Source organism: Amblyraja radiata, chromosome 2 (genome assembly GCF_010909765.2).
Source record: "Amblyraja radiata isolate CabotCenter1 chromosome 2, sAmbRad1.1.pri, whole genome shotgun sequence".
In the NCBI taxonomy this organism is placed as follows: Eukaryota; Metazoa; Chordata; class Chondrichthyes; order Rajiformes; family Rajidae; genus Amblyraja; species Amblyraja radiata.
Genome location: NC_045957.1, coordinates 133,580,061 through 133,605,219, shown reverse-complemented (window position 1 = coordinate 133,605,219; position 25,159 = coordinate 133,580,061). Strand labels below are relative to the sequence as shown.

General features: G+C 42.0%; 1 protein-coding gene across 1 annotated transcript in view; it reads right to left on the bottom strand.

Annotated features, from left to right (window-relative positions):
* Nucleotides 1-24,204, bottom strand: part of yme1l1 (YME1 like 1 ATPase) — a 44,056-nt gene extending 19,852 nt beyond the window's left edge. The window contains exons 1-11 of the mRNA XM_033016114.1: nucleotides 23,986-24,204; nucleotides 12,529-12,657; nucleotides 10,808-10,976; nucleotides 8,594-8,695; nucleotides 8,392-8,498; nucleotides 8,161-8,311; nucleotides 3,932-4,015; nucleotides 3,607-3,689; nucleotides 3,435-3,525; nucleotides 1,197-1,349; nucleotides 959-1,091 (exon numbers count right to left, since the gene is read on the bottom strand). Of these exons, the coding sequence (XP_032872005.1) occupies nucleotides 959-1,091; nucleotides 1,197-1,349; nucleotides 3,435-3,525; nucleotides 3,607-3,689; nucleotides 3,932-4,015; nucleotides 8,161-8,311; nucleotides 8,392-8,498; nucleotides 8,594-8,695; nucleotides 10,808-10,976; nucleotides 12,529-12,657; nucleotides 23,986-24,015 (1,232 nt within the window). The 5' untranslated portion in view covers nucleotides 24,016-24,204. The remainder of the gene's footprint in view (nucleotides 1-958; nucleotides 1,092-1,196; nucleotides 1,350-3,434; nucleotides 3,526-3,606; nucleotides 3,690-3,931; nucleotides 4,016-8,160; nucleotides 8,312-8,391; nucleotides 8,499-8,593; nucleotides 8,696-10,807; nucleotides 10,977-12,528; nucleotides 12,658-23,985) is intronic.
* Nucleotides 24,205-25,159: the final 955 nt, after the last annotated feature.

Sequence of the window (25,159 nt, the reverse complement as noted above, 5' to 3'; positions counted from 1 at the left end):
CTTGAACAGCTGTTCCTCCAGTAGTTTTTTTCCTAACACAAGTATGCATGCAATTATGACACCCAGGGCATGATGTAATATTCCAGTTGGACCAAAGTAGTGTTTTATAAAAGCTCATCCCAACTCTTGCTCTTGTACTCTTGGCATCTATTTACAATGCCCCAAATTGTAATTGCTTTCAATGCCTTGTGCACATATACTCCCAAGCCACTGCCCTTGCACACTTTTAGAGTTATGTCCTCTTGTTCATCAAAACTGAAACATTTTCTTTTCTGCCTGCACCTGTTCCATTTCCCTCCATGTTGGTCTTATGTCCATCTAAGGCCTCTTTAATACCACTATCATATCTGCGTCCACCACCACTCCTGGCAGCAGGTTAAAGGCATCTACCACTCCATGTAAAGAAAACATGCCTGCACATCGCTTTCAAACTTTCCCATTTTCATCTTAAACCTTGGCCCTATAATATGTGACATCTACATATTTGGAAAAGGTTTGACTGTCGATCTTATCTATGCCGCAATGTTATAAACTTCTATCACATCTCCTCGGTGCCTCGGATGCTCCACAGAAAATAGGCCTTGCCCAACCTCTCCGAATAGCCAATACACTTCAATCTAGGCAACATTCTTCAGCACCCTCTCCAAAGCAACCACATCCTTCCTGTAAAAGGGTGACCAAAACTGCATACAGTAGGTGTAACCATCCTCCTAACAGCTCTCCGTGCAGTTTTCAAATCAGATAAGTAAACTTTCACTTCACAAAAAAAATGGCATGGCTAGTTTTTATTGCCCATAAGAAAGTGTATCACCTTCTTGAACTGTTGTACATTTATGGTGAAGACATTCCTAAGGTGTTGTTGGGAGCTCTAGCATTTACACTCAGCCACAAAAAGGGGATCCAGTGCCCTTTGAACCAGATGATTCACAATAAAATGTGCTTTTAGTGTTTGGCTTACCCATCCATTTCCGCAAGAAGTTGATTTATGGTCTGTCTGGAATAGGGATGCATGGGTGATTCAATTCTTTTTCCACCTACAGAATCCAGTTCATCAATAAAAATGACACAGGGTGCATTGGCTTTTGCCTCCCCTGAAGCACACACAAGGGAAATAGAGCAAGTTAAATAAAATAAATACTGAGAGAAAAAAAAAGAGAAAAAAAATCACATTTCTATTTGAAAACCAGAATACATACTAAATAGGTTCCTTATCCTACTAGCTCCAACACCGACAAACATTTCATCAAATTCTGATCCTGATGCATAATAGAATGGTACATCAGCTTCACCAGCAACTGCTCTCGCAAGAAGAGTTTTCCCATTTCCAGGAGGTCCAATTAAAAGAATACCTAAAATTAAACAAATGGGCACTTCAATTTAAAATGAGATACATATAAATATTTTGTAAACTTAACTGAAATTGTACAAATAGCACTTCAGATGCTTATAATAAACATCTAACAAAAACTATTCTGCACAAAGAAGCATTTATGATGCACTAACTAAAATTAGACTTGGAAATTTTTTTGATAGTCATGGATTAATAGTGTGGAAACAGGCCCTTTGGCCCAACAATGCCCCAGCTACCCTAGTCCCACACTTGCCTGTACTTGGTCCATAACCATCCAATCCATATAACCTGTCCTATCCATATACCTATCCAACTGTTTCTTAAACAATGGGATAGTCTCAGCCTCGACTACCTCCTCTGGCAGCTTGTTCCATACATACATCCATGTGAAAAAGTTACCTCTCTGATTCCTATTAAATCTTTTCCCCTTCACCTTGAACCTATGTCCTCTGGTCCTCGATTCCCCTACTCTGGGTAAAAAACTGTGCATCTACCCGATCTATTCCTCTCATGATTTTGTATACCTCTACGATCTCCCCTCATCCTTCCACGCTCCATGGAATAGAGACCCAGCCTACTCAACCTCTCCCTATAGCTCCCTATAGCTCCTCTAGTCCTGGCAACATCCTTGTAAATTTCTTCTTAACCCTTTCAAGCTTGACAGTATATTTCCTATAACATGGTGCCCCGAACTGAACACAATATTCTAAATGTGGTCTCACCAACGTCTTATACAATTGCAACATTACCTCCCAACTTCTATACTCAATACTCTGACTGATGAAGGTCAAAGTGCCAAAAGCCTTTTTGACCACCTCATCTACCTGTGACTCGACCTTCATGGAACCATGCACTTGTACTCCTAGATCCCTCTGCTCTACACTATCTATAGGCCTACCATTTGCTGTGTAGGTCCTGCCCTTGTTCAACGTCCCAAAATGCAACACCTCACATTTCTCTGTATTAAATTCCATCAACCATTCCTCCGCCCACTTGGCCAATCGATCCAGATCCTGCTGCAATCGTTCACAACCATCTTCAATGTCTGCAAAACCACTAACTTTTGTATCATCAACAAACTTGCTAATCTTGCCGTGTATGTTCTCATCCAAATCATTGATGTAGATGACAAACAGTAACGGGCCCAGCACCTAACCCCATGGCACACCACTAGTCATAGGCCTCCATTCTGAGTAGCAACCTTCCACCATCATCCTCGGCTTCCTTCCATGGATTTGCTATCCATTGTTATCTCTCGTTGGATCCCATGAGAACTATCCTTCCAGAGCAGCCTACCATGCAGCACCTTGTCAAACGCCTTACTAAAGTCCATGTACACAACATCTACAGCTCTGCCTTCATCAACCTTTTTGCTCACGTCTTCAAAAAAAAAATCAATCAGATTTGTGAGACCCAACCTCCCGCGTACAAAACCATGCTGACTGTCCCTAATCAGCCTTTGCCCATCCAAATGCCTATATATCCTACCCCTCAGAATACTCCCCAGTAATTTACCAACCACAGATGTTAAGCTTACCGGCCTATAGTTCCCAGCATTTTCCCTGCAGCCCTTCTTGAAATCAGGCACAACATTTGCCATCCTCCAATCCTCTGGCACCTCTCCTGTATTTAAGGATGACTCATAAATTTCAACCAGGGCTCCCGCAATTTCCTCTCTAGCTTCCTGCAATGTCCTCGGATATGTCTGATCAGGCCCCGGAGATTTGTCTACCTTCATACACGACAGTACCTTCAGTACTTCCTCGACGATAACCCCAACTGCTCTCATGACACTTCCAGTGACTGCTCCAATTTTATCAGTACAACTTTATGAAATGGCCTGCAATGGTTTGTTAATCCAACATATTGCATTTTATTTAAAATGTACATTCCCCATTTACAGTTATTTCTAAAAACACCTGCGAGGAACTCACAATCAATTAACACTCAACAATGGTCATTGCAGAACAAGTCCTTCCTTAAGAAATTTGATTTGGTAATATTTTCTGAAGATTGGCTGTAAAACACATTTGGAACTGTAAAAGATGCATGACAAAATTGTCATTTTGACACAATGGCATACCTTTAGGCAGCTTGCCTCCTAACACAGTGAATTTCTGAGGGTTTTTTAAAAATTCTACCACTTCCTGTAGCTCATTTTTTGCCTCTTCTACCTGAAAACAAAATCACAAAAGTAATCACAAATGGATCTCAAAATGTAAAATATTTATCAAGTCAATATGAATTCCACCTACCCCTTTCACATGTTCAAAGGTTACATTCTTCATCTGAACAGGGTCCACTGCTGCATCCAGTCCTGATGTAGTACGAAATCGCACTGGTGAAGAGATTGGTTAAAAAAAATTGAAATGCTAGCCCCCTAAACTTCCCATTTCAAATTAATTGAATCCCACGTGTAAAATAGATTAGAGAGTGGTGTTCAATTATCATTTTCACCCCACTTACAAAAATCATTACATAGTAACAATATTTTGTTATTGAAATGAATGAAGCAAATTCTCCCTTTTAGCTTCACACTGCACAAGAAAACCAAAGGATAGTACATAAATAAATATTTACCTGACAAAAATGGTGTTCTGGATAGACCATAAATTCCAAGCAACAGCAGCAACAGAAGAACTAATCTTGTCCTCCTTAAAGAGTCTGGAAGAATTGAATATAAACAAGTCCAAAAAGTCACATATAAACAAATCAATGATTCAATAGAACGGTTTATAAGAGTATTTGCAGCAGAGAGTATTTGAGAAAACTAGATTACAACACATCCTGCGGTGCTGCGCAGTGGAGGCAATCCCAAGGTGCCACGGCTGGGGCACCTGCCCGAAGGCTTGTCCGGACCGGTAAGTCGCCCGAAGGCTTGGACAGCCTAACCAGGAGAGGGAGCTGGAGACTGGTCACTAGGAATGGAGGATGAACCAGGGTAATGCCTCCAGCACCTTCAAGGTAGGTTGCAGGAGGCACTCCCGGGACACAAAGATGGCCTGGCAAGGAGAGGGACGTTAGTTTGCTGGAAATATTCCAGTAGATTATAAATCAGAGCATTGAGTATAGAAGTTGGGATGTAATGTTAAAATTGTACAAGGCATTGGTGAGGCCAATTCTGGAATATGGTGTATAATTCTGGTCGTCAAATTATAGGAAAGATGTCAACAAAATAGAGTGAGTACAGAGGAGATATACTAGAATGTTGCCTGGGTTTCAGCACCTATGTTACAGAGAAAGGTTGAACAAGTTAGGTCTTTATTCTTTGGAGCGCAGAAGGTTAAGGGGGGACTTGATAGAGGGATAAAATTATGAGAGGGATAGACAGAGTTGACGTGGATAAGCTTTTTCTATTGAGAGTAGGGAAGATTTGAACAAGAGGACATGATTTGAGAATTAAGGGACAAACGTTTAGGGGCAACATGAGGGGAACTTCTTTACTCAGAAAGTGGTAGCTGTGCGGAATGAACTTCCAGTGGAAGTGGTGAAGGCAGGTTCGTTTTTATCATTTAAAAATAATTTGGATAGGTATATGGACGGGAAAGGAATGGAAGGTTATAGTCTGAGTGCAAGTAGTTGGGACTAGATGAGAGTAAGTGTTCGGCACGGACTAGAAGGTCCGAGATGGCCTGTTTCGGTGCTGTAATGGTTATATAGATCGATTGCGCAAGTGAACCAGACTTTGAATAATGGCGCCAAAAATGGTGGCGTCTGCATGTTTAGTATATGCAAAAATAATTTCTGTGCAGTTGCATGTGACAAATAAAACACTATTGAACTATTGACAAGATGTTTTACCAATACATTTTCTGGCTTGAGCTCTTTTCTTCTTTTGCCTTACAAAGTAGGCTTCTATCAGCTGTTTTTTTTTGTTTTTTTTTTAAAAAGCAATTCAAGTGCTCAGCTAGAGAAATGAATATTTTTGCAGCAACAAGCGCTAAAATGAAAGAGGTTTTACATTTCGAAACCCATTTGCACCCAGAATAATTTGGGGGCAATTCACAGGAAGAAAAATCCCTACTATGTCAATTGAAACATTGATTCAAGCCATTAAATATCTCAAGCTTAATTATTCACTAGTTTTGCTTTGCAGGCCGTCATCCAAAACACGTTAGTTTAGAGATATGGCGTGGAAATAGCTCCTTTAGCCTACCAAGTCTGCATCAACCAATGATCACTCGTACACTAGTTCTATCCTACACACTAGGGACAACTTATAGAACTCAATTAACCTACAAACGTGCACGTCTTTGGAATGTGGGACAAATCCAGAGCACCCAGAGAAAACCACAGGCAGAACTTCCGCACAATCTACGTACAGACAGCACCCGTAAACAGGGTCAAACCCAAACTCATTGGAATCACAACTGGCATTGTTCTTATTTCTTTATCTCTGTGCTCCTTTTAATCAATCGCTGTTGGCAGTTCCAGCTGTCTTGGCCAAAAACTAAAATTCCCTCTTAAAATGAACCCTTTACACCATATTTTTAATTCCATGCCTTTTGCAGCACTATTTTTGGGATAATATTCCTGCCTGGGGATACAAAGGAGCCACATAAATGCAAGCTGTGGTTCCAGTTACTAGTTTGCTCTTCGAATATTTTCTTCATAGTCATGAAAGAACCTTAACCTGAAATAATAACTGTCTTGTCCCACAGTTGCTTCCTGACCTGACAATGCTTTAATCCTGTTCCTTCTAGTTTCATAATACAGAAGGTGCAGGATTAGTTCATTCCAAAGAGGAAGAAAGATTCCAAGGGGTGTAAGGGGCGACCGTAGCTGACAAGGGAATTCAAGCATAAAAATAAAAGAGAAGTATAACATAGCAAAGATGGGCAGGAAGCCAGAGGATTGGGTAACTTTTAAAGAGCAACAGAAGATAACTGAAAAGGCAATACGGGGAGAAAAATATAAGGTACGAAGGTAAGCTAGCCAAGAATATAAAGGAGGATAGGAAAAGCTTCTTTAAGTATGTGAAGTGCAAAAAATTTAGTTAAGACCAAAGTTGGACCCTTGAAGACTGAAACAGGTGAATTTATTATGGGGAACATAGAAATCGCGGACGAGTTGAACAGGTACTTTGGATCCGTCTTCACTAATGAAGACACAAACAATCTCCCTGATGTACTAGTGGCCAGAGGATCTAGTGTGACAGCGGAACTGAAGGAAATTCACATTAGGCAGGAAATGGTGTTGGGTAGACTGATGGGATTGAAGATTTACGAAGGGGAAATCATGCTTGTCTAATCTTCTGGAATTTTTTGAGGATGTCACTAGGAAAATGGAAAAGGGAGAGCCAGTGGATGTAGTGTGCCTGGACTTTCAGAAAGCATTTGATAAGGTCCCACATAGGAGATTAGTGGGCAAAATTAGAGGACATGGTATTGGAGGTAGGGTACTGACATGGATAGACAACAGGAAACAAAGAGTAGGGATTAACGGGTCCCTTTCAGAATGGCAGGCAGTGACTAGCTATTGCTAGTCACAGCTATTTACAATATACATCAATGATTTAGATAAAGGGGTTCAAAGTAACATTAGCAAATTTGCAGATGACACAAAGCTGGGGGGCAGTGTGAACTGTGAGGATGCTCTAAGGATGCATGCAGGGCGACATGGGCAGGTTGGACGAGTGGGCAGATGCAGTTTAATGTGGATAAATGTGAGGTTATCCACTTTGATGGCAAAAGCTGGAAGGCAGATTATTATCTGAATGGTGTCAAGTTGGGAAAAGGGGAAGTACAAAGAGATCTGGGGGTCCTTGTTCATCAATCACTGAAAGTAAGCATGCAGGTACAGCAGGCAATGAAGAAAGCTAATGGCATGTTGGCCTTCATAACAAGAGGAGTTGAATATAGGAGCAGAGGTCCTTCTGCAGTTGTACAGGGCCCTAGTGAGACCACACCTGGAATATTGTGCAGTTTTGGTCTACAAATTTGAGGAAGGACATTCTTACTATTGAGGGAGTGCAGCGTAAGTTTACAAAGTTAATTCCCGGGATGGCGGGGCTGTCATATGTTGATAGAGTGGAGCGGTTGGGCTTGTATACTCTGGAATTTAGAATGATGAGAGGGGATCTTATTGAAACATAAGATTATTAAGGGATTGGACACACTAGAGGCAGGAAACATGTTCCCGATGTTGGGGGAAATCCAGAACAAGGGTCCACAGTTTAAGAATAAGGGGTAGGCCATTTAGAAAAGAGGTGAGGAAAAACCTTTTCACCCAGAGTTGTGAATCTGTGGAATTCTCTGCCTCAGAAGGCAGTGGAGGCCAATTCTCTGGATGCTTGCAAGAGAGAGTTAGATAGAGCTCTTAAAGATAGCGAAGTCAGGCCATATGGCGAGAAGGCAGGAATGGGCCACTGAATGTGCATGATCCGCCATGATCACAGTGAATGGCGGTGCTGGCACTAAGGGCCGAATGGCCTACTCCTGCACCTATTGTCCATTATCAAATTCACTCTGATAAAAATTTCAACAAGGATTCTACACTGCTGTTTTTCTCAACCAACAATTTACTCAAAAGGGTACTTTTAATCATATTTTCCATGGTCCTGCCTGGACCAAGACAAGTGAGAAGTGCGAAACCATGAGAGAGATCGGGGCTGTTGTCATTATAGCATCATCCAGGGTCAAAAAACATGATAGCATTCATAAGTCTACACATCAACGTCAATTGAAGCTTTGAACACAAAACAGCAGCAGCCAATACTAGAAGACCAGAGATAGCAGAATAGACATTTTCAAAAAGCTTCATTATTACATAATGAAAATTTACTTGGTAAATACTTCACACTAACTTACCATTTGTCCTCTGTGTGAGAGCTTGTGCTTTTAGAAAGCCTTCTGCAAAACCAGTTTTAAAGGCATCCTGATGAGCTTCAGGAATATTTTTAGTTTTAATCAAACTGTCCAAATTTTCAACCTCTCTGCCTCGGTCTCTCAACAGAAGTCCCTACAAATAAAGATGAGTTAATGCTATAATAGTATTTCCAAACAATTGCTACTGCCGCAATGCAAGTAATAACTGCTTACCTTCATAAAAGAAGGAGCAATACTTTCTGCTTCCACCGTATTCTCAGTTGCCACAGGTCTCCTTGCTCTTAATCTCAGAGTTTTAAAGCCTCGCCTTTGCTCTTGGACTTAAGAAGATTTATGCTCATTAATACTGCTTCACACAACTAATTATTTTAATGCAAGTACAACTCATAATGACTATAATGGCCAGCATACATACATGGCAATAGATGAAGATTGGAACACAAGGTTGGTAGAAACGCTGGATGTAGTTGAGAAAACTGAGATGCACGCAGCACTTTGAAGACATTGTTTGAAAATCCTAAAAACAGAATCAGAAAATTCACAAAACAGAAGGAGACCATTCAGTTCATGTATCCAACTGATCAGTTATTCAGCTTGATGCAACCTTCCAGCACTGGGCAACATCTATATGGATCACAGCCCCTGCAAGAACACATCTAAATAATGTTCAAATATGATGAAGTTCTCCAAATCCCCAAAACCTTCTGGTGAGACATTTCTTCCCTCATTTTCTACCCATCACTTTAAATCTATGCCACCTGGTTTTCCCAATCAAAAGCTTTAGATCCTCCTCAGAGAGATATAACACTAACCATTAACTCCTATTTTATACTAAACTTACCTCCACTTATTTTATTCTCTTGACATTGCAACTTACCCAACTCATCTCAGTGAATACTCCCCTTTCCATGTATCTCCCATGGGCTACTTCATACTGCTCTGCCTTAACCTGACTAATTACTGCTTCTTGCAGTTAACAGCTTTCCTCCTCACTGTCAACCACAAGACAATGTTTCCACCATTAACAATCTGTATTAAGCTTACTACATGCAAGTCTAAACCATGCAGACATATCACAAGGAACAGAGTACTGATAAATCCTGTGGTATTCCACTGGTAACACAAAAACATCCATGAGCCATTCCCTCTGCTTTCAGCAATGTACCAATTTAGAATCAAATAGGTCACTCAATTGGATTCCCATTCCCTTTAACTTTGAGTGGTGCAGCATATAACAAATTATTAAAAACCTTGTTGACGTCCAAGAAACCTACATCAAATGGTCAGACTCATCATGCAACGGTGAAAGCAACAGGTGTCCTAAACCTTCTGAGGCGCAACTTCCATCATTGTTCAACTTATGTCAAGGAGAAGCTATACTTCACCCTCGTTAGACCTCATTTGGACTACGCAGTTGCAGCATGGGACCCATACACAAATAAAAACATTTCTTCCATCGAACGTGTCCAAAGACAGGCAGCTCGATTTGTTACTAACACCTATGAGAGAGAAGCGAGTGTCACCAAACTTCTGAATTCTCTGGGGTGGAACCCTCTCCAAGCCAGACGTGAAGCTCACCGTTTGACCTGTTTTTACAAAATGTTAAATGGTCAGCTCGACATAGACTACAAGACCTACACCAAACCCAAACCAATTAGTAGCAGACGAGGGCATTCGATCCAATTTGTGATCCCAGCTACAAAGACAGATGTGTACAGCAATTCGTTCTTCCCCCGCACAATTAAAGCATGGAATAATCTCCACCCTACTATAGTTACCCAACCAGATGCAACTAAATTTAAAGTAGCTCTTTCTTCCCAATAACCCTTTCTGGCTTAAGCCCTCCCTTCACCACCTCCAGTTTAAATTCCATTTGGAATATTTTGGAGGACCAAGAAACCAAGAACCAAGAACAAGGCACTGCCATCAACTTGGCAACTTACTCCGAAAGTTACTCAGACAAATCCCGTACTGATTGTCTTGACAAACCCGCGTCTTTGGATTTTAGTTGATTTTATTTATTTGGATTTTCCTCCCATATTGTTTTTGCTATCCAATGTCTAACTTTGAATTTCATCCATACACTTCCTTTATTTCATGCTATTTAATTGACATTTGAATGATTTTTATACATGGCATACCAAACATTCTACTTCTGCTTAGGTTTAAGCACCATTAAGATTTCCTTGGAATCTCTGGCACTGGGAGTCTTAATTATCCATAAAATAGCTTACAGTTGAAGTCAGTGATTAAACAGAGACACAGGATATCTTGGTAAGTCAACCTCCATTGCCTTTTCAGTGTCCTTTCTAATGGTAATGAAAAGTGGCAAGTTAACTGAAAATTTGATGTGCTGCATTTAATAATACAGAAAGTTACTTCTTTACTGTGGAATTCTCGGTCTCAGAGGGCGGTGGAGGCAGGTTCTCTGGAGAGAGAGCTAGATAGGGCTCTTAAAAATAGCGGAGTCAGGGGATATGGGGAGAAGGCAGGAACCAATCGGGGTACTGATTGGGGATGATCAGCCATGATCACATTAAATGGCGGTGCTGGCTCGAAGGGCCGAATGGCCTACTCCTGCACCTACTGTCTATTGACATACTTTGATAAAGAGAAATAAGTTACTTACCATGTTTATTTTCAAAGAAGGACTGTGATGAAACATGGGATATTTGCCATCTGGATGAACCAGAGTTTGAGTTAATTGGAGACAGGCATGGAAGTAATCTGTCTACCAATTCATCCAGCTGGCTGGGTTTTAAATCAGACAGCCCAAAATCCCTTAAATTATACAGAGGCTGAAAGTAAAAACAAAAAAAGTCTTAACATCTTAAAACAAATTTAAGACTACTGTTAGACCAACATCATTTAAAACCTACAAAATCTGATGTAATCCACCCCTGCTCACACTGATCGGATTACTTTTAAAACCCCACTTTTTAGTGATGCATACCCACTTTAAAAACAAAATGTAACCTGCTTTATATATTGGTAAGAAAAAAAGTATCTATTAATTAGAATTAACTGTTGAGATTTGGCACCACATTAGTTTGGCACAGGAATACAAATGAGATTCAAAATAAAAATACTAGTATATGAATGGGTTAACATGTTTAATGAATAAAATATTTTCTAAATAAAGTAAAAAGGGGAAATGTGGACATAAAAACACTCAATATATCACCAAGGCAATAAAAAGCACAAATTTGTTTCTAATGAGAATTTTTATACTGACGAATTGTAATGTTTATGTTGGCCTAAAATAGGACACCTTGATAGTGTCCTCTGTGATGTTCAAAGGAAAGACTCTGAACTCTTGAAGTGTTCATAAATAAACTGCCAAAAAGCAGACTGTTAGTTATACCAAACAGAATACTGTTCAATGGGTGCTTTATTTGCCACATATGCAATTGCACAGTGAAAATCTTTTTGCATACATTACACATGCAGGTAAAATTCTACAATATAACCAGAAATGGCACTAAACCTTTCAGGAAATATTGAACAAGTTTATTTTAATCAGAAAAGGCAAGTCTATAGGCGAGCGTTTTTATACTATGAAAGTGTTTTATGTGGAGATCATGTTTGCAGTTGCAAGGTGAACAGAATGAAGGACTACTGCAGTAATATAGTTACTAATCCCAAAGAACACTGGTCACCACACTGCAGGAATAATGTAACAGAAACAGAGAGAGCAAAGAGCATCATCAGAATGTTGTTAGAATGGAGATCTGAAGTTATGAGGAGAGATTGGACAGGCTGGGTTTATTCTCACTGGAATGTGTGAGGTTTTAAATTCGAGGGGGAGGAGAGTCCAGAACTATAGCACCCAGGTTTAAGGTACAAAGGGATACATTTTACAGAGATCTGAGAGGTAGGTTTGTCCATATTTGGAATATTTGAAATAAGCTGGCAGAGGTGGTGGTAGAGGTAGATATAATTAAATTACATGAACATTTAAAAGACATTTGGAAAGTACTTGAATAGGAAAGGCGTAGAAGGAATCAGACATAGTGCAAGCAATAGGATTTGCAAAGAGAGATATCACTGTCAGCACGGCCCATCATGGTGGGCTGCAAGAGCCCATTACTGTGCTGTACACGGTTTAATTGTATCCTGTTGGACACTGCAGAATTCATGCCTGTGAAATCAAGCATCTTCTGTTCTTACATCTTTGCTACGGTATTGATATATTTTGGTATCACAGTGGAAACCAGTTTTCCCATCCCCTGCAACAAGTAGCTGTATACTGCAACACATGTTTATCTTTTAGGAAAGGAATGATTGAATAAAATATTTACAGAATACAGCATTTGATTTTATACATTTATATTTCATTATATACATCACCTCATTAACTTGATCATGCTCTTGGGGTACTTCACGTTGGAGACACTGTATGGACGCAGAACTAACCGAGCTTGCTGAGCTTTTAAGTGAATGAAAGGTGCTGATCAGCTGACTGAGGGGAACTGTTACCTAAAAAAATTGTGATTATAAAAGAGATTAATAAAAATGTTTAAACTTTCAACAAGCATAACAAAGATTAAAGTTTACTATTAATGATAATTTTACTTCAAGACACAAGTTAATATCAATTTTAATAATTTGAATTGCTGAAAACAAATGGATTTTGTTTAAAGACAGGAGCGAGTGGCAGATTTTAATGAATGCTCTCATCATATCTGCTGCCTGCACCAGTCTATTGCCAAATGCTTGATACTGAAAGTCAGTCTGAGACTGGTAACTTTTTCAAACTTCGATAGTCAAAAGCACGAACAGTATTTCACAACATCAGGGTTACCCAAAGCATTGAGACCAAAAGGAGGACTTTGACCTTTACTGCTATACAAGAAATCTAAGTGGAGGTCACTAAGTTAAATATCATTGATCAGCCCACCGAGTACCTACCAATCCTCTGGCATCATACACTAATAAGTTGTATTCTTCCACACCTTCCTATCAACATTATTTACAGTGGCCTGTAATCAACTACCATTCTGTAGATGTGTAAGAAGGAACTGCAGATGCTAATTTAAATCAAAGATAGACACAACAAGCTGGAGTAAGGGCCTGTCCCACCAGCATGCGATTGCATGCGTCTAGCACGACCAAACGTGGTGGCTTGAGGCGTACGGCCTAGCGGGGCCAGTCCCAATTCCAACCGCGGAGGCGTATAGAGTTGTGCGGGGCTGATCCCGACATCATACTCGCCAATCAGCTGGGCAGGAGGCGGGCCGACTGAATTTGGACGTCGCACTGCATCGGGCGGTGACATCATCGCACAACGCCACACGCTAGGCGTACGCCGTCGGGACGTTGCGTACGCCAGTCGAGCCCCGCGCGATGTCGGGACCGGCCCCGCACAACTCTATACGCCTCCGCCGATCGAAGTGGGACCGGCCCCGCGAGGCCGTACGCCTCAAGCAACCATGTTTGGTCGCGCGAGGCCATACGCCTCAAGCAACCATGTTTGGTCACGCTAGACGCATGCTAGTGGGACAGGGTTTAACTCAACGGGTCAGTCAACATCTCTGGAGAAAGGGAATAGGTATGTTTCGGGTCAAAACCCATCTTCAGGTCTAAAGAAGCGTCTTGCCCTGAAACATCGCCTATTCCTTTTCTCCAGAGATGCTGCCTGACCTGCTGAGTTACTCCAGTTTTTTCTGTCTACCAATCTCTCTACCTTTGGGAAGTGGAAGGAATCTGGAGTAATCAGAGGAAAGGCACACAATCATTTGAAGTATAAATGTGGCACAGTGCAGAGATCAGAACTGAATCCAGCCAATGAAGCAGTAAGGCCGCAACTACTAGTTGCACCACTGGATTTTGTTACTTTCTGTTAAATGTGAACATTTGAGATTTTAAATTATAGATTGTTGACAACCAGTATGGGAATCGGGGTAGGCAGGAAATACTCAAGTTCTCTGACAAATTTAATGAAGACAGAAAATTTTGGAAGCGTTCAGGTCAGCCGACATCCGTGGACAAAGAAACAATACTGAACATTTTCATCCATTCTGCTTGAAATGAATTATGTTTTTCTATCCAGAGGTGCAATCTGACCTGCTCAGTACTTCTAGCACTTCTCTTATTGCACATTTCAAGAGTTGCCTTTTATTTTTGCTTTGATTATTTTTTTAAATAAGGGATGTACACTGTCACAACTAGTAGAACCATTGCCTCACAGAGCCAGAGATTCAGATTCAATTCTCATCCTGATCATTGTCCATTACAAATTGCTCCTAGTTTTGAATGTAGAATCTAGAGGGAATTTTAGATTTAGGTTTATTATTGTCACATGTACAGTGAAAAGTTTTGTTTTGCGTGTTATCATACATTAAATCGTGTTCAAATTCATGTGCAATAGACAAAGCAAAGGGGAAGAGAGTGCAGAAGATAGATCACAGCATTGTAATGCATCAGTTCTAAGACAAAGTCCAATGTCCGCAATGGGGTACAGGTGAATCAAACAGTACCCAAGCATATTGAAGGACCATTCGGAAGCCTGGTAATGGCAGGGAAGAAGGTAATGGTGAGGCTGGTGATGCGCACAGCCAAGCTTCTGCAACTTCTGCCAGACAAGAGCAGGGACAAGGAATGACCAGAGTGGACAAGTCTTTGATTATGTTGGCTGCTTTACAGAGGCAGCATGAGGTATAGATTGAGTCAATTATGAAAAGTCTGGTCTGTGAGATAAACTGGGCTATATCTACAAGTCTCTGTGATTTCTGGTGCTCTTGGGTAGACTGTTCCTAAACCAAGCCGTGTTGCAACCGGACAGTACACTATGAACCGATTAGAATATGGAAAGAATACCAAATGAGATTAACGTAGATTAGTGTAAATGGTCAGCATAGATTCATTGACTAAAAGGGTCCCATTTCCACAACTTTTTTGTTAAAGCTGAACAAAATTAAAGTTTTGAAACAAAAATACATGAACTAGAGTTATTTTCTCTCAAGCAAGGGAGACAGGGGAGATTTAATGAAAATTTGAGGAGCCTAGAAAGAGTTAAAATCTATTTTCCTTTGCAAAGGAATTAAAATGCAGGTGGAAAGATATGAGTGAGTGGGTGGGTGGAAGACATCCAATGCCCCCATCACATTTAAACAATACTTGGATGTGTAAACTGGAGCTGTGACCTGTGGACCTGATGATGGAAGGTGTAGCTAGGTTGATTTACTCTTATAACTGTCACTGATACAATGGGCAGAATGGCTTCAACCTGTGCCAAAAATATGCACGGAGGCATATTTTTGCCAAGATGAGTTGGCATGTGAAAGAGGGAAGGATAAAATTAGTATAGTGGCAGATTATTATATCGTTCAAGGAATTGCTCCCTCTAGCCACTAGAAGACACGGGGTAAGGAGATAGCGTTGTTTTACGCATGGGAGCTCTCCACGAGGCAAAGCCGTTGAAAGATAAATCTTCAAACCAGTCTCTTGTCAAAGTAAAACATTAAGATATTCATCCAGACTGATCAATGTTAGAAAGCTCCGCATGCGGCTCCAAAACGTTAGAAAATTTCTTTGATGTTGGGAAACTCAGACCCATGGTCGAAAGCTATACCGTCCCACTATGCTTCCTCCGAACTAAATCCAAAACTACAAGCTTCTCGCAAGAATCCCAGCAGCAAACACGCCTCCGACTACGTAATAAATCCAACCCACATAATTACAGGCAGACAAAATTTAAAGGCAAATGCCATAATTTATGACACACAAAATTAAGCCAAATGGCCAGAAAAAAGGGGATGTGAGGGGGAGAAAGGAGGGGGGTGGGAAGGGTAGGGATAGAGAGGAGGTTATCTAAAATTGGAGAATTCAACGTTCATACTATTGGGTTGTAAGCTATCCAAGCTGAATACGAGATGCTGTTCCTCCAATACTGCTGGATAGGATAGTGAAACAGGTATTTGGTATGTGTGCCTTCATGGGCCAAGGCTTTCAGTACAAGAATTGGGTTTGTAATGTTGCAGTTGTACATTGATCAGGCAGAATCTAGAGTATTGCGTTTATTTATGATTGCCACATTAACAGATGTGATAGCCACAGAAAGAATGCAGAATAGATTCACCACACTCTTGTCTCATATAGAGGGCTGTATTTATGAGCTTGGATAGGTTGCATTTATTTCCACTGGAATGAAGAGGCCGCGGGATAACCTTAAATGTTTACAAACTTATGAAGAAACACATAGTCACAATGTTTCACCCAGGGCAGGGGAGTCTAAAGTCAGAGGGCATAGGTTTAAGAGTCAAGATTTAAGAGTCAATGTCTTAATGTCAAATGTCCCAGGTTGGACAATGAAACTCTTACTTGCTGCAGCACAACAAAATATGTAAACATAGTACATAACAGGGTAAGAGGAAAAAAGTTAAATAAATAACAAATATAGAGCAATAATAATGTCGTATTTTGCAGTTCACAGCTCAGAGCTTATATGTTGTCGTATTTAATAGCCTGATAGCTGTAGGGAAGAAGCTGTTCCTGAACCTGGATGTTAGAGTTTTCTGGCTCCTGTACCTTCTTCCTGATGGCAATGGTGAAATGAGTGTGTGGTCAGGATGGTGTGGGTCTTTGATGATTTTGGCTGCCTTTTTGAGGCAGCGACTAAGGGTCCAGGGAAGATCTACGAAATATGCATGGCCAGGAATTTGAAGTTTTTGACCCTCTCCGCCATCGTCCCATTGAAGTGATTGTGGGTCCTCATCCTTCCCCTACCAGGGCTCGAAATTAGCGGTTGCCCGGGTGCCAATGGCAACTTACAGTCCCGCCGGGCAACCTAAAAGCCATGCCATTTTGCCCGACTTGACAAGCAACTGGGACACCCGCCCGCCATCCATGTCCGGGTCTTGGCTCTCGGCTCTCCGCTCGCTCTCGGCTCGGCGCTCCGCTCGGCGCTAGCTCTCGGGTCTCCGCTCGGCGCTAGCTCTCGGCTCACATCATCGGCCATGGTTGTGCGCATGTGCGGCCCTGCACATGCGCACTGCCACGGCAACTGGTCAGCGTTGGCCACTTTCTCCCTCCCTTTGCATTGTGGGAGTTCTGGCCACCATTGCTGCCCGGTCGCTGCCTCACCCCGACCGCTGAAAAACAACGCAGAATCACTCCCTGGAGCTGCAGTAACTCCCTGGAGTAACGCTTGCTTCTTGGCTTCCTGATCCTCCAAAAATATTCGAAATGAAATTTAAATTGGTGGACCCACCACCACCAAACTCTGAAAAATAACAGCCTATCGCATTTTATCTGTTTATTTATTGTATATATATATCTCCTGTTCTGCATTATGTTTACATATTCTGTTGTGCTGCAGCAAGCAAGAATTTCATTGCCCTATCTGGGACACATGACAATAAAACTCTCTTGACTTGGACTTAAGCAAAAAAGGGTTCTTTGGGGGGAAAAAAGCTGCCTTAAATTTAGTTGCGTCTGGTTGGTACCTATGGTAGAGTGAAGACCATTCCATGCTTTAATTGTGCGGGGTAGCTCCATGGAGCAGCCAGCATTTCTGGATAGAATAAATTGGGTTTCCTCTGGTTTTAGTGCTTTTAGTTTAATTTAAAAATACAGCCTTTCGGCCCACTGAGTCCACGCCGACCACCGATCACCCGTACTCTAGTTCTATCCCACACATTAGTGACGTAAGTCAAGAGTGTTTTATTTTCTCACGTCCCAGTTAGAACAATGAAATCCTTACTTGCAGCAGCACAACAGAATATGTAAACATAGTACTTTGTAAACAATGTTATAAACGAGAAAACAAAACTCCATACAGACAGCACCCATATTCAGGATCAATTCCAGGTCTCTGGCAATTTTAGGCAGCAGATTTATGGCCAATGTACTGCCCGAATAGCCTTGATCGGTATTAAAACATACAGTAGCTGTAAAGGGGGACATAGCGTCACTTAGAGATTTAAGACTGAAAATGGATAGTTTCTTTTTTTTTAGTAACCAAAGTTATCAACGTATAATTTTTTGTGTGTTGGAAAATAAAATATAGTGGCACAGCTGGTGGACTTGTTGCCTCACACGCCAGAGATCTGTGTTCGATCCTGTTCTCGGGCACTGTCTGTGTTGAATTTGCACATTCTCCCTGCAAGCGTGTGGGTTTCCTCCCACATCCCAAAGACGCATTGGCTTTGTAGGTTAACTTGTCTCTGTAAAATTGCCCCTAATGTGCAGGGAGTGGGTAAGGAAATTGGGATAACAGAACTTGTGTGAATGGGTAGACAGAAATGCTGGAGAAACTCAGCGGGTGAGGCAGCATCTATGGAGCGAAGGAAATAGACGACGTTTCGGGTCGAGAACTTCTTCAGACTGATGTCGGGAGGGGTGGGGGCTGGTAAAAGAAAGGAAGAGGCGGAGACAGTAGGCTGTGGGAGAGCTGGGAATGGGGGGGAAGGAGGGAGAAAGTAAGGACTACCTGAAATTGGAGAAGCCAATGTGCATACTGCTGGGGTGTAAACTACCCAAGCACAATATGAGGTGCTGTTCCTCCAATTTGCAGTGGGCCTCACTCTGGCCATGGAGGAGGCCCAGGACAGAAAGGTCGGATTCGGAATGGGGAGTTGAAGTGTTGAGCCACCGGGAGATCAGGTTGGTTATTGCGAACTGAGTGGAGGTGTTGTGCGAAGCGATCGCCAAGCCTGCGCTTGGTCTCACCGAGGTTGATCATACGCTGAATAACCATATATTTGTTTGGAAGTGGAAAGATATAATAGAAATTGCATTCATTGCAACGTGTAAAAAGAGATGAGATACAGTATTGTAATTTTGCTGCATGTCATTGTGGTATATGTCATGTCTTGATTGGTGAATATGTTTAGTTTGTGACTTTATTTGAAGCAGAAATAATATGTGAATGCTTCATTGACCATAATTCCGACTGGTAACTACACACTTCGTACGAGCACATTATCGCACGCGTCATGCAAGCCATCTTAAATGACCACCTAAACTGTTATTTGGCAACCTAAAAAGCTGCCGAGGCTGCCCAGCTGGCAACAGGGAAAAAAAGTTAAGCGAGAGCCCTGCCTACCAAAGTCCACAATCAGTTCTTTGCTTACTGATGTTGAAAGCCAGGTTGTTGCGCTGGCACCATTTGGTCAGTTGGTCGATCTCACTTCTATGCTCTGAAGGTGAGAAGGGGGGGGGGGGGGGGAAATTTAAAGAAAATCCGAGGGATAATGTTTCCCTCAGAGGGCAGTCGATATTTGGAATGTGATAGTGGAGACAGACAATTTCTAAAGCATTTGCACGGATAGTTGGATAGGAAAGGAATAGAGGTCAATAGATCTCATGCAGTTAAATAGGATTAGCATAAATAAGCATCACACTTGGCATGGGCACAGTAGGTGGCAAGGGCCCATTTCTGTGCTCTAAATTCTAGGATTCCATTTCCCAGCTATGTACAGGTTTAAAAGAGCTGTGGAAATATTTTAAGTTAAACCTTCAGCTCTGAAGAGAAAAAACACAACCCCAGATCACTCTCCATGTTACACTCGATTATAAATAAAACTAAGAAATAATGAAGAATGCTCATTTTTATTGCTGTCAATGAATTTTAGTAACGCTGATGTTCCAATGCTCTGAAACCTGTGTCAATAGTGAATTAATTTCCATCAAGGGATCAGCAAAACACAAATTGTGTCATTAGTTCCATCGTATGTGCAATTGATTCAAATTTCAGATTACTGCCCTCAAATTACATCTGTGTAACCATACCACTACAGTATTGTAATGGATGGCACCAAAACACACAAGACTGTTTAACAATAATTACTAAATGGAGAGGGGAATTAGGGTGCCCTTTTGGTTTGCAGGGGAAGGTACCAGGGGAGGGGGTGGTTTGGTGGTAAGGGTCGAATTAACCAGGGTGTTGCAGAGGGAATGGTCTCTGCGGGAGGCAGAAAGGAGTGGAGATGGGAAAATGTGGCAAGTGGTGGGATCCCGTTGGAGGTGGTGGAAATTTCAAGGGATTATGTGTTGTATACGACGGCTGATAGGGTGGAAGGTAAAGACTAGGGGGACTCTTTCCGTTGCGACTAGGGGAAGGGGAGCAAGGGCAGAGCTGCAGGGTACCGAGGACACACAAGTGAGGACCACATCTATGAAGGGAGAGGGGAACCCCTATTCCCTAAAGAATGTGGACATCTCAGATGTTCTAGTATGGAACACCTCATCTTGGGTGCAGATACAGCGTAGACGGATGAATTGGGAGTATGGGGATAAAGTTTTTAAACCGGAGACAGCCTATACTCCATTTCTGTGACTTATTTCAATCCAATATTGGGGTTTATTTCAGATGCTCTTTAATCCATTGATAGCTCACTTAATCTAGACATTACAACATATCTGTTCACCTCATCGCATTCAACCACTCAAAGGTTTCCTTGAATTTGATACCAAAGACTTCTCCCTCAAGTTCCTTGGAAATTGATGGCGGCAGACCTCCAGTATGGTTTTGGGGGTTCCGAGATGGGCATTGATGCAAATGTAGGAACCAACAGATGAGGCAGCAGATGCCTGTCAGGGCAGGACAGTGGATAATGTGGTGGCTTTGTGGAAAGCTCTTTCGACAGAGCTTTCATGCATGGATTATTTGGTCCTAATATCATCCTGAATACTATTCCTTTTGAGGTGGCCAGAGACCAGAGATTCACCAAGAGTCTGGTGGGATGCTGCATTTCTTCAGTAGCTTTGAACACATCATTGAAGCATTTGCTCTATCCACCTGATAACCACTTCCCATGAGAAAGCATCCATTTTAGAAATCTTGTACTGGGCACACTGATGTGCACAACAGCCAAATAACAGTAACTAGAGCCCCATGTATGCTTCACAGAAATATGTGCCCCTGGGGAATACTAATTACTTTTCCTTTCACACATCTTTTCACTGTACCTCGGTCCACGTGACAATAAAATAAACTGAATCAAACAGATCCAATATCTCAATTCAGTCCATGACCTGTATAAAGTTTGTCCAATGAGTGGACTGGTTGTCTCTTCACTTGGAGGTCAGATAAATATTTTCTGATTACCCCCTCTCATTTGTGCGAGTTTATATCTACATTTTTGATATTGCAAAACAATATCAACATTTTCCAAAGATAAAACTATTAGAAATATTGCAATAAAAAGGACAGCTGCTGTACAAGACTAGTCACTTAAATGAATCAATGGTTATTTTCCTGTAGTTAGTCATTGACAAAGGACGACCATAGAAATTCTCTGAATGCAGATTCAAATCCAGCATATTGAAAGGATGTAGCAGAAAACTGGGACTCAAACAAAACAGAAGCTTACAGATGGCGGTAGGATATATTGTCCAAAGGGATTAAACTCAAATGGCTTTCACATTCAGAGCACATCATCTGTTCAAACGATATTCATTGTCATTCAAGACTTGAAAAATCCATCTGGTTTTTTAAGAGGTAGAGAATGGAGGAATAGTGCAAAAGATGGATATGGCAGAAAGATAAAACAATTACCATCTGCTTCACAACTAAAGACAAATCAAACACAATTGCAAATTTTGGGTCAACTGAGAGTAAGGAACAAAGTATAACTTTAGCAGAGAAAAAGCACAATTAAAATAAAGAAACCAAAAGTATGCAAATTCCTCGAGCTTGCACACATCCGAGGATTACAAAAGGGAGCTGCAAAAAAATGTAAGCTCCGATGGAAATCTATCAGAATTTTATGAATTGAGGGGCAGTAAACATGCGCTTTCAAAACAGAACGAAAAGTCACTCAATATAAACAATAATCAATAGACAATAGATGCAGGAGGAGGCCATTCGGCCCTTCGAGCCAGCACCGCCATTCAATGTGATCATGGCTTATCATCCCCAATCAGCCCTCGTTCCTGCCTTCTCTCCATATCCCCTGACTCCGCTATCTTTAAGAGACCTATCTAGCTCTCTCTTGAAAGTATCCAGAGAACCGGCCTCCTGCACCACCCTCTGAGGCAGCAAATTCCACAGACTCACAATATAGCCAGCTATTACCCCAGCAGCAGCTCAAAATGTGGAAATGCTGTAAAAGAGAACCTAGTAAAATCATCAACAAAATTCAGCAGAGGTATTATAGAAATATAAATGGAATAGTTTTGACAAATCCAAGTATTTCTCCAGAATGCAACAAAGTAGATCAAAGAGTTCCAGAGGATACCATACACATTTTCAGTCTTCAATAAATTAGAGGTAAACAAGTTAAGAATTAGTTAGAGAGCAATAAACAGATTCTCACAAGATGGAAAATGGTAACTAGTGGTGGGGATGATCCCACGAAATCAAGAACTTCAATCAGACATTATGCAAACTTATGCAAGCTTCCCCCCCCCCACAGAAGTTAAAATGTTTAGCAGCTACAGAAGTATAATAGTTAAGCAATTGCAAAAGATGACAGATGGAGATTCATGCATGAAAATGTGGAAGATCAGCACAAGTTTTGGCAGCTACAAGTTTTTCGATTTGCATTGTTGTGGTCAGCCAAAAAAACAATGCTACTATGTACAGTTTGTTTCTTTATCTATAAAGAGCAGACTTTAGAGTTTAGCAGATTGATTGCTGGCATGATGACAATGTTGTAACAGTTGAGATTGAGTTGATTCAGTATAGAATTTGAGGGAGTTTGACAATAAATTCTCAAGAGCCTGTTTCCCCTTGCTGGAAAGTTTAGTACTACAGAGCACAGATACAATTGAGAAATAGTAATTTACAAATGAGAAGTATTTTGTTTTACACACAAGATGTAACGCTTGTTCATACACCTCCATCACAGGATCCCAGCAGTCCTTCCAAGCAAGACCAAGGCTCACATAAATATGTTCAAACCTTTTCTACTCCATTTGGTGCTCCCAATGTAGCCTCCTTTACATCAGCAATACCAAGCATAGTCTGTGATCATTTCACCAAACACCTGCACTCAATCCACCAAAGCCTGCCAGATCTCCGAATCATTTTAACCCATTCCCATACCAATCTTTCTATTCCATTGTCAAACTGTAGAAACAGCATCTCATATTACACACGGGTAGTTTAACCCAACAAAGCATTCTACAATTTTAAACAACCCCCATTCCCCCTCTTCACTGTGCCCCTCCAACCCAGTGTACAACCATTTCCCCCAATATCACCCCCCAGCATTTAATTTCCGTTCTCTTCTGCCCATATTTGACACCCTTTGTATCTCCAGGCTTTGTCACTTACTCATCCATCCTGTAAATCAAATCCCAATGAACTATATTCACTTATTACTTGTTAGCCTTTCCCACCCTCCAATTCTCCCCCACTCCAACCATCGCCTCTACAATCCTCAGCAGATGTTACCTTACCCGCGGAGTTACTCTGGTTCATTTTGTTGTTCAACTTGGTAATACAAGACAACGGGGAGGGGGAGAGGGGGACCATCGTATAATTGAGCAGAATGGACTTTGAAAATTATGCTCAACAAACTTAGAGCCCTTGAAGGATACAATGGACAGAGTGATGAAGAGAATATTGAAGTTGGATATTTGACTCTCTGGTGCATTCAATAAAGATCTTACTGAACCATAAGAATCTGAGCGAAGTTTGCAGGATATTTGCAGCACGGGATTTCGAGACCTCTCAAGTTGCATTTTGAGTTTTTACATCAACGAGAGGCGATATAAATAATTAAATTCTTGGGATGGAAGCGCTAAACAGACAACAATATAGCTCCGGAACCCGCAGTCCGAGCTCCACATCCGCAATATGTCTGCCTTTCATGGCCTACCCGAATTACGCATCAATGCCTCCGACCACTTGCCTACCTGCGGCTGGAAAGTGGAGAGTGAAAACATTTCCAAGCGTGTGCGAAGCGAGCTCCGGCCGGAGGCTCCACTCGGCTCGACTCAGTCTCAGTCTCCGCCTCGTGAATCAACCCGTCTCCCTCACAACAGCCGCCGAGCGCAGCCACTGGTGAAGATGGCCTTCTCTCTGTGACGTCTCATCCACGGCTCCATCCGGACCTCGGTGACCACTTCCGGGTTACGGCCTCATCGTCGGCCTCCTGTACCTGACGTCACACCGATCAAAGATCTTGAGACCGATTGCAATCGATCCTCGCGCCAGTGACGTCACTGACGTATGCAACCAGGGGAAACCAAAGATCTTAGAGCTGCTCTAAGATCTTTGGGGGAAATACCTTTGCTCAGTCCGGGATTTCCCAGTTGCTCACTCCCCCTCTCATTCCCACCCTGACCATTCTGTCCTGGGCCTCCTCCACTGTCAGAGTGAGGCCCGACGCAAACTGTAGGTACTGGAAGAGAGAAGGTGGGAGACAGTGAGAAAGGGAGGGAAGCATGGAATGCCAACTTCCCCGGGTGTTGTACCTCTTGTGAACAGGTTCACCCACTTAGAAGCTGTCGGGACAGAAGACGTGTTTACACTGGGCGGCGGACTGGCTTGTGATGCGAATAGGGCTGTTGAGCCAAAACCAAAAAGGCCTAAGGCAGGCAACGCCATTGTAGTGGGAGACTCCATTGTGAGAGGTACGGACAGGGGTTTCTGCGGCAACAGACGGGATGCGAGGATGGTGTGCTGCCTTCCTGGTGCCAGGATCCAGGATGTCACGGACAGAGTGCAGAAAATCCTCAAGGGCGAAGGTGAACATCCGGAAGTGGTAGTGCATGTCGGCACAAACGATGTCGGAAAGAAGGGGATGAATATTCTGCAGCGTGACTTTAGAGAGCTCGGAAAAATGCTGAAAAGCAGGACCTCCAGGGTTGTTATCTCCGGTTTGCTTCCAGTTCCTCGTGCTGGCGAGAGCAGGAACAGGGAGATACGGGACCTGAACGTGTGGCTGAGGAACTGGTGCATGGGGCAGGGATTTCGATTCTTAGATCACTGGGATCTGTTTTGGGGTAAGGGGGAACTGTACAAAAGGGACGGATTGCACCTTAACAGGTGTGGGACCAGCATTCTGGCAGGCAGGTTTGCCACTGC